General features: G+C 43.7%; 1 protein-coding gene across 2 annotated transcripts in view; it reads left to right on the top strand.

Moving 5' to 3' along the window:
* TUSC3 (tumor suppressor candidate 3) overlaps positions 1 to 15,087 on the top strand; it is a 1,613,394-nt gene that overhangs the window by 1,114,930 nt on the left and 483,377 nt on the right. For both annotated transcript variants that reach the window (XM_085643291.1, XM_085643292.1), the window contains exon 7: positions 2,025 to 2,088. In XM_085643291.1, coding sequence (XP_085499417.1) covers positions 2,025 to 2,088 — 64 coding nt within the window. The remainder of the gene's footprint in view (positions 1 to 2,024; positions 2,089 to 15,087) is intronic.

Genomic DNA, 15,087 nt, shown 5'->3' with positions numbered 1-15,087 from the left:
AGATACAGAGAAACTTAAACAAGATGTGTTCGGCTACTGGGAGCCAATGTGGTGATTTAAGATGGTCAGAGATGGGGAAAGATAAGAATCCATCATACAGTCACTTTATGCTCAGGACGTAGGTTTTCTTTGAGTTTAAGGCAATCTTCTTTCACTCCCTTGGCCACTACAAAAAGGAACACGCACAACTTTTCCTGGGTGTTCCCAGTATTGTTGACAGTAATGACAGCGATATGTATTGTGCGCTTAAAGCATAATGTCAATGTCAAGTGACCGAAGCAGTAAAATCAATGGTGTAATATAAATAATATCAAATATAGGGCTGCGCTCAGTAAAAGGTTCTGGGGACCCAACAGAAATTCTTAGAGCATCGGAGCTGTATGGGGAGAGAGGGGAAAGATGTTTACCAATCAAGATCCTGATTACTAATTCTTATCGACCAGAGGCGTGATAGCAGAAATTCTGTAGGAAACTCTATTAAATGCTGCAGAGAGATCCAAGAGGAGGGTGGTGGCATTGCTGCCCTGATCCAGAATACTGTGTAGATTTTCAGTGATATAAAGGACAGCACTTTCACAACCATGACAGGATTAAATGCCCATTGAGCAATATCGAGCTATGCATTTTGCTCTATAATTGAGTAGATTTAGCTTCTCCTTCCTTTTCAGCCACTTTGCATAGAAAGGGAAGGGATAAGGGTCTTTAATTATTGAGAACTGCAGTGTCGGCCATGGTGTTTTTAAGAGGGGGAATAACCTTGTAATTTTGCCATTCACTGCGAACTATGCTGGAACTAAGTGAGGAATTACAAACTTGGTCATTCACAGTGTTACTGTGTCTGTGGAAAGAGACAGAACGTATGGTGGACAGGAGACTAATGGGGAACCTGGATTGAATGTTCTCAAAGATTTACAGACCATGTCCAGAGAGAGCAGAACAAAAAGGAAATTTAGCTAAAAAAACGGGGAACAGCATCAGTCACCTTGTTTGAGCTCCTAGCTGGAGGGCCAAAAGACTTATAAATACTACCAAATTTATCATGGAAGGAAGATGCAAGTGAGAAGCAGATTTCTTGGGTGACAATAGGGTTGTTAACAATTGACAGGGTTCACAGTGTTCTACACATCTGAAAATTTAAAGGGGGCTATTAGTTGATCTATGTGAAGGTCGCGCTTTTTAAATTTGCTGTTTATCAATGCACAAGGCTGTGGAATAGTCTTGTTTGGATGTCAGGCAGTAGATTTTGTGCTAAATTCTTTCTAAGACTTTACAGTGTTTCCTTACGCTTTCTAGGTCATCAGATATCTATGAAGTAGAAATACTCTTGTGAAGAGAGGACAATATTTTAATTGGGGCAATTCTATCTATGGTAACAGAAATACAGCTGCTGTAAGTACTGAGATCAGAAGTGATGTCAGTACTCTAGAGAGGCTTTATAAACCACAGGAGGTATTATTACCTATATAATGGTACTCAAACTTGGATTGATGGATGTCCATGTTGGCTTAGCGAGGATTCAAACTCGTGGCCTGAAGATCAAAACTCATGACTGACTTCATAATCCTTGCAGATTACTTATTTAAACCTTTATAATGTGACTGTTTCGCTGAAGACATATTGTAAAGGTGGGAGAAAAACATTTACTACTGTTTTAAGTATACAGTATACTGTAAATGTACACAAACCTTTAGGGTTCTGTGTGATATAAATTATACCGCAAATCATCTGAACAAAAACTTGTTTCCAGGCTAGTGAATGCTGGAGACAGTAAAAAAAACCTGAAAAAACCCCACATATTTAATGGTATACTGGCATAGCTGTGACCTCACAATTATTAAAACAGATAAAAGGGAAGGTGAATTATAAGTATCAGTCTAACGTTCTGCATTTTATACTTTCATTGTAGTTCGTATTTTTTAAGTTTGTTTGTGGTTTTTGTTCACATCATCTCTGTTTTAAAGAGAGTGATAAATGTATATGAGATTGTGTTCGTATAATAATAATTATTGTTTTCCTATTTTTAGAGCTACATACATGGAAGCAGCCAAGCTCAATTCGTTGCGGAATCACACATCATACTTCTGCTGAGTATCCTTTGATTGATGCCACAAAGTTCATGAGGACACATCCTTTACTGGAAATATTATGGGCACGTCTAAGCAGCTGTTGTGTTTGGTATGTCATAGAAAAGAAATTGTATGACAAGCACTGTCATGTGTTGAAATTATTCTAACAATTAGGGAATTGAATACCATCCGGGTACTTGTTGATCATTTCAAGACCAATGTATAATTTCACATATCAGTAATTGAATGTGAAGACAATAGACCAACCCAGTATACTAGCAGTAAACGTCAATACAAGCACTAGAATTATATCTGAACAAATACTAGCTAGAGGAAACAAGCATTTGCAATGCAATAGGTCTCGCATTTTCAAAACTTTGACCTATTGGTATTGTAAATGACAATGCCTTTTATTATTGCAGGTTTTTTAAATACATAAATAAAAGGAATTGTCATTTATATTGCCAATAGTTCAAAATCTTGCAAATTCGCAATTTAGCACGTTTGTATGCCTGCTGTAGAGATCCGATTGCAAGTTGCAAGTTACAAGTTATATTTCCTGCAGAGGGGAGACACATGTTTGATTACCACGATAATTTAATGAGTTGATTAATACTGTGATATGGTAATAAAGCGCTTAGGTAGATTGTAATACGAAAGAAATGTCAAGCTTATGTATATAAACTAAAGCTAACATTTTCTGAAGAAATTTTTATGTTTTCAGATTAAAAAAACAGAGGCATAAGGAAATAAGATGACGATCAAATAATGCAGTCAAATTGAGATGCCAGAATCTGCAGCCTGGGTCTGCTGGCTCACAAGTCAGTAAAGTCATTTTGATTACATGGATTGCCCTCATACCAGCAGAATCTTGCACTAACATTTAGACCAAGTACCGGTTCATGACGTCATATTTGTGTTCGTCAGTGCACATATTGGTGCAAAAAGGCCAGTGCACTTTATGTAAATCGGTTTGTTCTGCCCCTTTGTATCGTAGTAAACGTGGAAAGTGATCTGAATTTTCAAATACCTTAAATACAGCCTCACGCACTGAGAGGTGTCGGATTCAAAGTAATTATTAATGCCTAGAATATATTTCAAAAGATAAGCCAAAGGGTGGAAAAAGTCACGGCCTTGACATCATATCAAAACTGAAGCAAAGGTCGATTTGTAGGTGTTAGAAGGAAAGAGCAGCAAGTAATAGCGCCTATGTTGAGGCCTGTATTCCAGGCGCATGCAGAGAATACAGGGGTGCACAGTATCAAGAAGTTTATGGAGGTGACTGGAGATGGTTCTCGAGGGCTCTGAATGGGCTCTGGAGCCTCTAGAAGTGGAACGTCAGAAACCACATCTCCAGCCTGAACCCACAGAGCTACTTGTGAAAGCTGAGCTATTCACACTTGGTTTTGCATGATTAAGCCTCAGAATATGAGCATGACCGAGCCACGGCTGTCTAGGTCAGTCCTCATATCGATTCATATTTTTCAGCATATACCATGGTGTTTAGTCGAATGCCCAGCAGTCGCAGTATACAAAACAGTGTAAAAGTACAAACGTCTGTCCCCGAAGCTGGATCCGTGGTCTCCCCTCTGCGTCTCGAAGCAAGGGTCGTGGTGAAGTAAATTTGACACGGTTACTCCATGGACACTAACTGGCCATTTCCACCAATCAAACATGACCTTGCACCTGCGCGAGTTCACACACTATAAACTGACTCGATCACATGTAGCACACACTGCACACTGACTCGCCTCTAAGCGCTATCTAAGCAAGTACTAATCAAACGCATAGCACACAGTGAAAACGGACTCAACTCTAAGCTCTACCTCTCCAAGTACTATTTACATACAGCACACACTGCAAACTGACTCGCCTCTAAGCGCTATCTCAGGAAGTACTAATCACAGGCATAGGACACACCGAAGACTGACTCGCCTCTAAGTTCTACCTCTCGAAGTACTGATCACACGGATAGCACACACTGCAAACTGACACGCCTCTAAGCTCTACCTCTCCAAGTACTAATCACATACAGCACACACTGCAAACTGACACGCCTCTAAGCTCTTCCAGCGATTCCGATCACTAGTTTTTCTTTTCAATTTTCAAAGCGCGAACATGACCCGAAGGAGCACTTTTCAAGAGCACCAATTGCATACAGATCTTTTTAGGCACAGGAAGCTTAAGTGACTTGCCCAGAATCAGAGAATGTTTGAGCCGACACCGAGGCTCGAACCCGGTTCCCCACCATCAAGGTCGGCCCCTCTTGCCGTTTAACAACCAGCTCTCATTTTGTGCACAAATTGATGCAGGAAAAGTGAAAACAAAGGCATCAAGGACAAATGAACTGCCAATAAGGAAAAGTCCAATGTGTGATTGGTGCAGCAAGTTTGAAGTTTGCCTGGAGGCACCTTCAACAGGCTTATTTCCGTGCCGTGCATTGCATTCTGGTACATGCAGTTGTATAGATTCACCCCCGAACATAAAAATTCAGTGAAAAAAACTAAAGAGCAGAGTGAAATAATTGCTGATGTGCCTGATAGTTTTTGAATCTCCACCTGTCCGTAAATTGCACAAACGGGCCCGTAATTTTAGCCTGAAGTCCATTATTGACATGATAGCGGACAGCAATTTGTCAGTAATTGGACACTTTCTTTTTACGGCTTTTTTTTTGTGCAGATTTATATAGCGTGAACTAGACACGAAGGTACTGGAGCGCTTTACATGAGCACCAGTTACGTCACGAAATCTGCAGTGAAGACCTCCATACATTGAAGGGGTGGGGGAATGCTGTGCGCAGGGCCCTGTCTCCACTTTGCTGTACATACCATATCTGCTGCGTGGAACAATGCTTCTACTTTTGGTCCGGTGTCTGTTCTCCTGTCAGTAGGGGAGCGGCTTCCTCATGTTCCCTGGTACGAGGGGGGCAGATGGGGGCCTGAAATGGAAGCGCAAGCAGCAGCGGCAGAAGCCCTTTCTCCCGAGGGGCAGGAGAAGGAGGCAACTCGAGTTGCAGAGAAAGCGGATGTCTGCCATAAACATCAAGCGTGGCATGCCGCTGCATAATAACGTTTCATTTCAATAAAGAAATAATTTAGTGAGCTGCGCTATCAGAGAGGTGAAGCAGGGTGTTGTGTAAATAGTAAAATAACAAGGAAGTAGTCCCTAAATGAATAGTTAAGGCCGAGCAGCGGAACTAAACTGTAGTTGGTCAATGCTGCTTCCGGCAAAACAGAATCAAAACGGAAGTGAGGGATCGGACCACCAGCCTATCAATGAGCAAGATAAGAAGAGCAATGTCGGATGTAACCAATGGTAAGTGAGAAAACAAATAGAAACATAATGGGTGGAGTTTCACCACTATTACTAATTACTTAATGCCTCGGAGAGGCAGCGCATGCGCTGCCCTATGCGAGACCTAAAAACGGCACACAAAATGTAATTGCACTCTGAAGCGTCCTTTTTTTTTTCTTACTGACAGTTTTAAAATTCTATGTCAGGACTGGAGGCGAGAATTATGCCATTCTCTCTTCACTTTATTATTAGCAGCCAAAACAACAAATAACAACTATGTTTCAGATTAAACCCTGGGAAACCAGTAGTGAGAAAAATTGTCCAATCAACTGGCGACATGGGCCCTCCAATCAGGGGCGATGCAGACCAACATATTCTGGCTCCACTGACTTCCCATCCTCTTTCTTCACTGCTGCGCAGCCGAGATAAGTGCTTTTTTCTCCTGTTAAATTTTATATGCTATATTTCTTGATAACTGCTCAGAGTGTTGTTTTTTCAATATTTAAGCTATTCTACTTGGTGATTCTGTGTATCATGGTGCTTCATGCGCCATTTTTTTATTGCCTTACTCTGCTTGCTATCGTTTACGGTGCTCCGCTCGTCATGCTTACTTGGTTTTCGCTACTGTTAACTTGGAGTATTCTTCTCTTTGTTTTTCACTGACAGCGGGAGCATTTCTGCTCCTACACGGTCTCTGCCTGGACTTTACGCTCAGCACTGACCTCCTGCCGCCAAGGAGCGCTGGTGCCTGTGTGGGGCACGGCGCGAGCATTCAAATTCCCTGAGGGGATCGAACGGCGTGCCGTTGTTTCCAGAGCTGTGTGTGGCCTGAGGGAGATGCTGTTTCGGTGTAGGATCGTACCATTTCCGCTAACGGTCGATTCCTTTCAACGAGCGCTACGCTCTGCTGCCTATTTTTAGACACGTTGCTCAGGAGCAGGGTCTGTATTTTGTGTCACATGCCCTGAACTGTTCAGGGTCTGTAATTAGCGTGCTGCGCTTGTGAGGAGTTACCCAGGCCACAGGTGTTAAAATTATTATCTTTCTCTGGTCCAGGTTTCCTCCCCTAGGCAGTAACCCATAATTCTGTGGGGTTTTTCCTCACACTTTATCAAGTGGCTGACACCCAGCCAGTGTTGAGCAACCTACGTAGGCTGCAGGTCTGTCACCCAGACTTTAACATTTTTACATCCTCATTTAATCTCATTTCAGGATGGATATGGATTACGAGGATGATTCCCAAGGGGGGATAACACCCTGGCAGACCTCCTTTGGGATTATGATTTTTATGATGCCGTGAACGCATCAATCTGCAGGGCAGTAGGGGAAGCCATGACCCCCCTTGAGGGCAGACTGTCCAAGAGGATTGATCATGCCCTAGCCCGACTAGCTGCCTTACCCACGACACCTGCCCCCCAGACCGGACTGCCAGACACTACTCCCCTGACTGACCCTGCTCCACCCCCACACAAACGTCCTAGAGACGCAGGGGTAGACCTGTCTGCATTTGACAGACTCAAACAAGCCTTCCTGGCTACCCAACCGGTGCAACCATCTCTGTCACTAATGGAGAACCCTGTGTCTCCAGATAACGCGACCCCTGACGAAGCAGGTGATCCTGACACTGAACCGGGCCCTTCCAGACCTTGGATACCCTCCTGAGCATCCTGGACAATTTTGACATGTTGGACCCCAAGGACATTATTCATCCCGTGCCTCAGAATGAGCCCTGGTGGATAAAGTTGCCAATTTTGTGGCTTTGCATATTCGCAAACCCCTGGGGAAGGATTTGGGCAACTGCTTGAGGGCAGAGTGCCCCAGACCCTCTCTCGAGGGCAAAGTGGCTCTAATGCCTGAGATCGACACTAGAATGCCACTTTCCTCCTTATGAGAGAACCCAAAAAGGGCATTGACAGGTCCTAGCTAGCGTACCAGGACTAGTTATTGGACACCCTAGGCCCCCTCACATAAATTCAAGATATGGCTGAAGAGGCCAAAGTATCAGGGCTGATAATTTCCCTGGAGGCACTATCAAGTTGGTGGCAAAGAGCCATAGGGTTTTTAGACAATGGCAATTGTGCTCTTTAGACCAAGCGTCGACGATCCCTCCTTATCAAGGTCGACCCCAAGTTAGGGGATCTTGCTGATTCCGAGGCGGAGTGGTGACCCAGGGGGGTGAGGACTCTTTTGCGAGCCATTTGTCAAGGACTTAGGAAAGTTTGTAAATACTTTCACCTCCCTTGACAAAGCTCAGACAACGATCAAAAAGGTGTTTCCCCGGGATTTCTGCAGGGCCTGTCGAGGTAGGGGCGGCTCGAATTGCCACTCTTCAAACCAGCTCTTTCCAAGGGGACAAGGTCCTAGACAAAATCAATACCTGGACCAGACAAGATTTGGGAATTTCTATCCCACCAGAGGCCGGCGAAGCAAGGGCCGTGGATATCATGAAGCAGCGTCCTCTGCTAATCCTGGTGAGTGTAATTCCTTCTTTCCACTTAGAATATGGGGGAGGCTGGGGAGATTTTTCTAGGCATGGACTTCCATCACAAGGAACTCCTGGGTACTTCAAATAGTTCAAGGTTTCCATATAGACTATATAGGCGAACGCCCCATTCAATTATCCCTCCAAGAGTCCAGTCTTGACTCGAAAATTTCTTCCCTTCCAGCCAAAGGTGCTATCGTCCGAACAACCCCTCATCCATGGGGGTTCATCAGTAACATCTTTCCCGTGGACAAAACGGATGGAGGCAAGCATCCAGTTATAGATCTCAGTGAGTTCAACGAGTGGTTGGTCTACCGCCACTTAAAAATGGAGGGGATTCATCTCCTCAGGGATGTCCTGAGACCAAGGGACTGGATGGTACAGCTGGATTTAAAAGACTAGTACCTGGTGATCCCAATTTTTCCACCTCATCGTCGCTTCCTCCAGTTTGTTTGGCGCAATCAGACGTACGAGTTTATCGCCCTTCCCTTCGGTCTTTCCTCTGCCCCTGGGTCCTCAGACCAGCGGTGGAGTTCTTGAGAGCGCAGGGGATCCGAATGATTGTCTATCTGGACGACATCCTCCTCATGGACGCATGCCCTTGCCAACTCTCACACCACCTCCAAACAGTGGTGGATCTCCTGTATGGTCTGGGTTTTGTGGTCGAATCGAAATCTGCCCTAACGCCCTCTCAGTCCCTCACCTTTCTGGGTTTTGTGATAGACTCCGTTTCTTCCACTCTCAGTCTCCCATTCAGAAGAATTTCAAAGATTCTTCACAAATTCAGACGTTCGCTCACCAAGCCTCAGATTTCCCTACGACAAATAGCTCGGATTGTGGGTCTTCTCTCCACCTCCATCCAGGCCATCTTCCTTGGCCCTCTACTTTATCAAGCACTCCAGTGCCTCAAAGCGAGTCACTTACGGAGGGAGCGTCCCTACTCTTTCAAGGTTCCCCTGTCAGAGGAAGCTCGGGAGGAAATCACATGGTGGTTAGAACATATGGAGGCCTGGAACGGGCGAGCTATATTCGGTTCTGCCCCAGACCTCGTGATAGAATCAGATGACAGCAGACAAGCCTGGGGCGCCATATGCAGCGAATTTTCCACAGGAGGTTTGTGGTCTCCTCAAGAATGGAGGTTTCATACCAATTGCTTAGAGCTCCTAACGGGCTCTTTCGCTGTTCGCTGCTGGATGAAGGACTCAGTCCAATCCTCAGGCCTTCTAAAAATCGACAATATTTCGTCCGTCTGATATATCAATCAGTTACGTGGCATAATATCCAAGGCCCTCTCGGATTTTGTCACCAGTTTTTGGCACTACTGCTTGGATCATCAGGTGTCGGTCACGGCAGAGTATCTCCCCGGTCGGGAGAACCTGGTTGCGGATTTCCAATCCCGCAATTTCAGGGACTCCAGCCTCTGGAAGCTCGACCCAGAAGTCTTCCAGTCGTTGAACGACCATTGAGGTCCATTTTCTATAGACTTTTTGCCTCAAGATTAGACAACCAGCTTCCATGGTTCTTCAGTTGGAGACCAGATCCAATGGCAGTGGCCACGGATGCCTTCCTCCAAGATTGGAGTCTGGAACAAGGTTATGCGTTTCCTCCTTTTGCGATGATGACGGGGGCGACGGCCCAGATCAGGAGGCAATGGGTGGAGATGGTTCTATTCACTCCCTTGTGGATATCGCAAGTTTGGTTTCCAATTCTTCTGGAACTTTCTTGGGATTCTCCAATCCTAACTCCCCTGGTTTCTGTCTCTACCCCTGAGTCCAGAAAAAGCTCTTCATCCTCTGATTCTGGCGAACTCGTTGTGGCTCATGGCATGGCAGATTTCAGGAAACGCTGGGAAGTCCCAGGATTTTCGGATAAAGCTGAAGTGTTCATATCTAAGGCGTGGGCAGACAGTACTGTCAAACAGTACAGATCTGCATGGGGTAGATGGTCCAGTTTGTGTATGCAAAGGGGTGTTAGTCCCGTGGATGCAAGGGTAGTTCAGATTCAGAATTTTCTAGCCCATTTAGCCTCTAAGGGACTCGCCTACAGATCAGTTATTACCTTCTGTTCAACCACTTCGTCTGGCCATGTACCGCTGAACAACGCGGCTGTTGGCGAACACCCTCTTGTTTGCAAGCTACTATGAGGCATCAGATTGTCCCTTCCACTGGAACCCCGGTACTCAGCCCTTTGGGACGCAAATCAATTAATCTGTTTTTGTCTTGGCAACTTAATCGGTTCCTCTCACGGAAATAGTTGTCGGCCATACTGGCCATGCTGCTCTGCCTTATTTCCTGTTTCCACGTCTCAGACATGAGGGCATTGGATATCATGGGCAGGATGTTCACTCCAAATGGGATTACTTTCACCTTTCACAGATGAACGAAGTGCTACACGAGAGTCATCAGCTACCCAGAATTCCCTGAGTCCCCGAAACTGTGTGTGGGTCTCTGTTTGAAAGTGTATGAGGAGGCAACAGAGGAATTCCGTCCCCCAGGGGAGCCCCAGTTCCTTATTGCATTACGCAAACCTTTTAAGGCAGTTTCATCACCCACAATAGCCAGATGGGTTATTTGGAATATGCAAGAGGCAGGCATTAACCTCAAGGATATTGGAGCTCACTCAACTCGAAGAGCAATGGCCTAAAAGGCTTTTGATTTAGGTGCCCGTTTAGAGGACATCCTCAATGCCACAGATTGGTCTTTGGACTCCACCTTTAAAAGTTTTTACTTTAAACCCGTCTTGGATATGGCTCACCTGGTGGTGAGCAAGCTTTAAACCAGCATAATCCTCGCCTCCAGTCTTGACATAGAATGAAAAATTTCCTAGCTATCGTAACGGAAAGTTTCAATTCTATTAAGGACACGGAGGCGAGGATTATCCCACCTCAGGGTTTTTGGATGAACTTTTCCTCCCCGTATGTGAGTGAGTAAAAATGTTTTCATACTGTCCTGACATAGAATGAAAAATGTCCTAGCTATCGTAACGGAAAGTTTCCATTCTATTAAGGACTCGGAGGCAAGGATTATCCCACCCTAGGGTTTTCGGTTGAACGTTCCCTCCTCGTATGTGAGTGAGTAAAACGGTTTCCATACTGTATTGTTGAGAATAAAAGCTTTATGTGGTTGTTATATCTCACTTGCTTTATCCACAGGTTTAAGCATTTCCTGGTTCGGATAAGTGAAAATGTCCCTGGTTTTTCTTGTAGGCTCGGAATCAAAGAAACAGGACTCATGAATGTGAGCTACCCACTGTCTTTGCACTTCGAAAGAGGATGGAAAGTCAGTGGAGCCAGAATATGTTGGTCTGCATCGCTCCTGATTGGAGGACCCATGTCAGCAGCTGATTGGACAATTTTTCTCACTACTGGTTTCCCTGGGTTTCATGGGAAACATAGTTGTTATATGTTGTTTTGGCTGCTATTAATAAAGTAAAGCGAGAATGGCATAATCCTCACCTCCGAGTCCTTAATAGAATTGAAACTTTCCATTACGATAGCTAGGAAATTTTTCATTCTGTCACAAGAGTTTTCTATTTTTTCTATTTTTTTGTTTTTCATACGTTTCTTTCTTTTCGCACTTCCACTCTCTCAGATTTTCCATTCTCCCTAGAAAAGTTATCTTTAAACTGTTTGAGGTCCCCTGGAATAGGCCCCCACTAGGAGGCAGGAAGGATACTCCCTGAGGCTTTTGCAAGAAGGTGGACTGCAGTTTTCACGGGCACTGTAAAATGATTTCTGAAAAACAATAGTATTGTGCCATTGTAGTTGTCATGGTGTCTTTAACCGGTAGCAATGACCATGACTGTGATTGTTAAATGTTATTAGAAGGAAAAATTGGTACGATAATCAATTTCAGTCAAAATGTTTTGGACAATATGACCTACCATGTATCTCATAGCCCCCTAGTCAATTTGATATCCTTGCGTACTGAGCACAAGTCAAAAGTTTAAGCAAAACGTTGTCAATTTTCAAACAGAAATGACTGTAATGCAGTTAGTACAATAGGCAAGTCTAAGATTGTTAGAACTGTGGGTATCTAGTTGGCAAATGTATGCACCTTTGTCCAAGTAGGGACCTTTGCTTCTAATCAGGGTAAGGGTGATACACACTCTAGATAACCCCTGCTCACCCAACTTGGTAGCTTGAACCGAGCAGACAGGCTTATCCCAAAGGCAATGTGTAAAGTATTAGTACTCAAAACACACTGTGATAACACCTCAAATGGACACCACACCAGTTTAGAAAAACAAAGTATCTTTATCTAAACGCAACAAGACAAAAACAACAAAAATCCAACATACATGTAGTAAAATAGCACTTAAAAACAGTTATTTCCAAAATAAAGCTTGTTGAAAATAAATTGCTCCACCTGGAGCTATTACGAGTTCCCCCTGGCCTCGGTGGAGGTCGCGGCGGCAGCGCTGACCGCATCGGAGTTTGTTTTTGTTGCTTCTCTTAGGTTTCTTCCAGCTCCCAACAGCAGGAACAACCTCCAGAGGCCCACAATTGGAACAGGCACCTCCTGGCAGATCAGAACTCTCAACAATAGAGTTCATGGGAACTAGGGGTGAGGTTTTTGTCCCCCTGAGACTTCAAAACAGGAGTCCAACACACACAATCCCTTGGAGATTCTTCTTCAAGCAGGTTTCTCAGCAAAGTACCAGTCTTTGTCCTTTACTTGGCAGAAACAGCAACTGCAGGCCAGCCTACACAGCAAAAGGGGCAATAGTCCTCCTCACAGCTCTCTAGCTCTTCTCCCTGGCAAAGGATCCTCTTAAGTCGAGAAGTGATCTAGAGTTCTAGGGGTTTAAGGTCCACTACTTATACCCAACTTTGTCTTTGTTCCTCTTGGTGCAAGGGTCTCTGAGCCCAGTCCAAACCAGTTCTGTCCTCACTGTTGCAGTATGACCACAAGGGGTGGAGACAGCATCATTCTGCAAGGGAGACAGGCCCTATTCAGGTGCAAGGAAATCTCACCCCACTACTCTAAATGCAGCCAAGGTCTATTCAGCTCAGAGTCATCCAGGAAGGACCAGGCACACCTCCACCACCCCGCCGCCAGTGGCTGTCTTGAGTAAATGCACATTCCCGACCCCTGTCACTTCAAAACCAGACAGTCAATCCACAAACAGGCAGAGGTACACATAATGGTTAAACAAGAAAATGCCTCCTTTCTGAAAGTAGCATTTTCAAACACACAAGTTAAAAACCATCTTTACTAAAAGAGGTGTTATTAAATATTGAGTTCATCGAGCCTAACCTTTACTCCTTCATCTTGTCCAAATGGGAAGTTATACTTGCAAGATGTTACAAAGTTGCTCTTATGCTATCCTATGGGACAGATGGCCTTTCAAAAGTACAAAACAAGAAATTGGAAGTATTTCACTATCAGGACATGTCACAAACACCAGAGCATGTCCTGGTTTCATATACACTGCACCCTGCCCATGGTGGTACCTTGGGCCTACCGGAGGGGTGCCTGACGTGTAGGAAAAGGGAAGGTTGGGGCCTGACAAGTGGGTGCATTTGCCAGGTTGACATGGCATCTTAAAACTGCACATAGACACTGCAGTGGTAGGTCTGAGATACCTTTTCAGGGCTACTCATGTGGGTGGCACAATAAGTACTGCAGACCCACTAGTAGCATTTGATTTACAGGTCCTGGCAAACTCAGTGCACTTTACTAGAGGCTTATCAGTAAATCAATATGCCAATAATGGATAACCAAGCACAGTATTTATTTCTACAGGGAGCACTTGCACTTTGATACTGATCAGCAGTGGTATAGTGCCCAAAGCATCTAAGCCAGCTAAAACAAAATCCAGCACAGCATCAAAAACAAAGGAGGTAGAAGCAAAAGGTCTGGGTAAAACGCGCCAAGGATGCCAAGTCTAACAGAGATAGAGCACCCTTTTTTTGTACTAGAAGGCTGTCTTAATAAAAACCCTCTTAGGATACTGAAAATCAGACATTCTATCATCTGCATACTCCCCCAGGATACCTCGGGGGGCTATAATGACTGCCCATTGGACTCTAAGGGTAGTAGGAGATCACCCCCAACCAATCCAATCTTTTAGAAATTGCACAATTAAAAATTGGTCACATTCCCAGGGAAAGGTTTATATTTACACCATTTATGAAAAGATAATTAACATTTCCAGAGCACCACACTGTTATTAAAACAAGGTCAGTCAATCCGACAGGTCCAAAGGCATTGTCCAAGAAATAAAAGAATGAAATTCAATGAATAAGGGTCCAAAGTATGAAGACACCAAGTAAATCCGAACTTCCAAGAACTTTTATTGTTTCTTTAGGCAATTAATTTAAATGAAATCCAAAACTGGGACAGCTGACACGTGTTTCATGGTTTGATGACTTTTTCAAGGCTGTAAGTTTGAAAAATGTATATTTCAGAACCACAATCCATTTTCAAATAATTTTGTTAATCACAAAATATATGTAATTTTGCCAACATGGAATAACAGTCCAGATACCAAATGTATTGAATCATATTACATTTCACGATCAAATAAAAAAGAGGGAAAGAATAATCCGCGGAAAAGACCCCAAAGAAAGAAGTCTATATTAAAAACGTGATAATAATAGTAATGCTGAAACAATGATAAAGAGGAAAAGCAAAACTATAATTTTAATACCAGAGAAAAAAAAAGAAAGTGCAGAGTGCAAAAACACACCCCCATGTGTGTTATCCTAAAGTGAACCCAGAGGTGAAGAATAGTATATCCTAAGTGTCAAACCAGAAGAAAAAAGTGTATGGTATCTTCCTCAGAAATTCATTTGGAGAGGAGTATGCTTCACAAATGCATCTAGCAACCAAGATGGTATTTATTCACTTGTATCTCGAAGACCTGAGGACAGGAATCAAATGATTACGGACCGTTTAAGTCAAAATCCAATAATATTCAAAAACTTGTGTGGGAGGTTGTGCTGGGAAAAAAGGAAAACGGACCATAAATTTACTCTACAGGGACATAAAATGCCACACATATAGAAGAACATGTATAGAAATCTATTATATAATATTGAATTTTATTTTACAAGTAGGGAAAAGTTTCGTATCCACCCACATGTCTGAAAGATTTGGTCAAAACCAAACTTTAAATGGTTGAAAAGAGAAAACAGAAACTTTCAGTAAGTCTTAAAGACTGAACGCCACAGCATTGACGTCAGGACCTAACATGTATCAATAATTCACATACAGTTGGCAAGATAAGTCATTTGAATTT

Source organism: Triturus cristatus, chromosome 2_2 (genome assembly GCF_964204655.1).
Source record: "Triturus cristatus chromosome 2_2, aTriCri1.1, whole genome shotgun sequence".
Classification (NCBI taxonomy): Eukaryota; Metazoa; Chordata; class Amphibia; order Caudata; family Salamandridae; genus Triturus; species Triturus cristatus.
The sequence above is the reverse complement of the archived record's forward strand: the minus strand, read 5'-3'. Positions and strand labels throughout refer to the sequence as shown.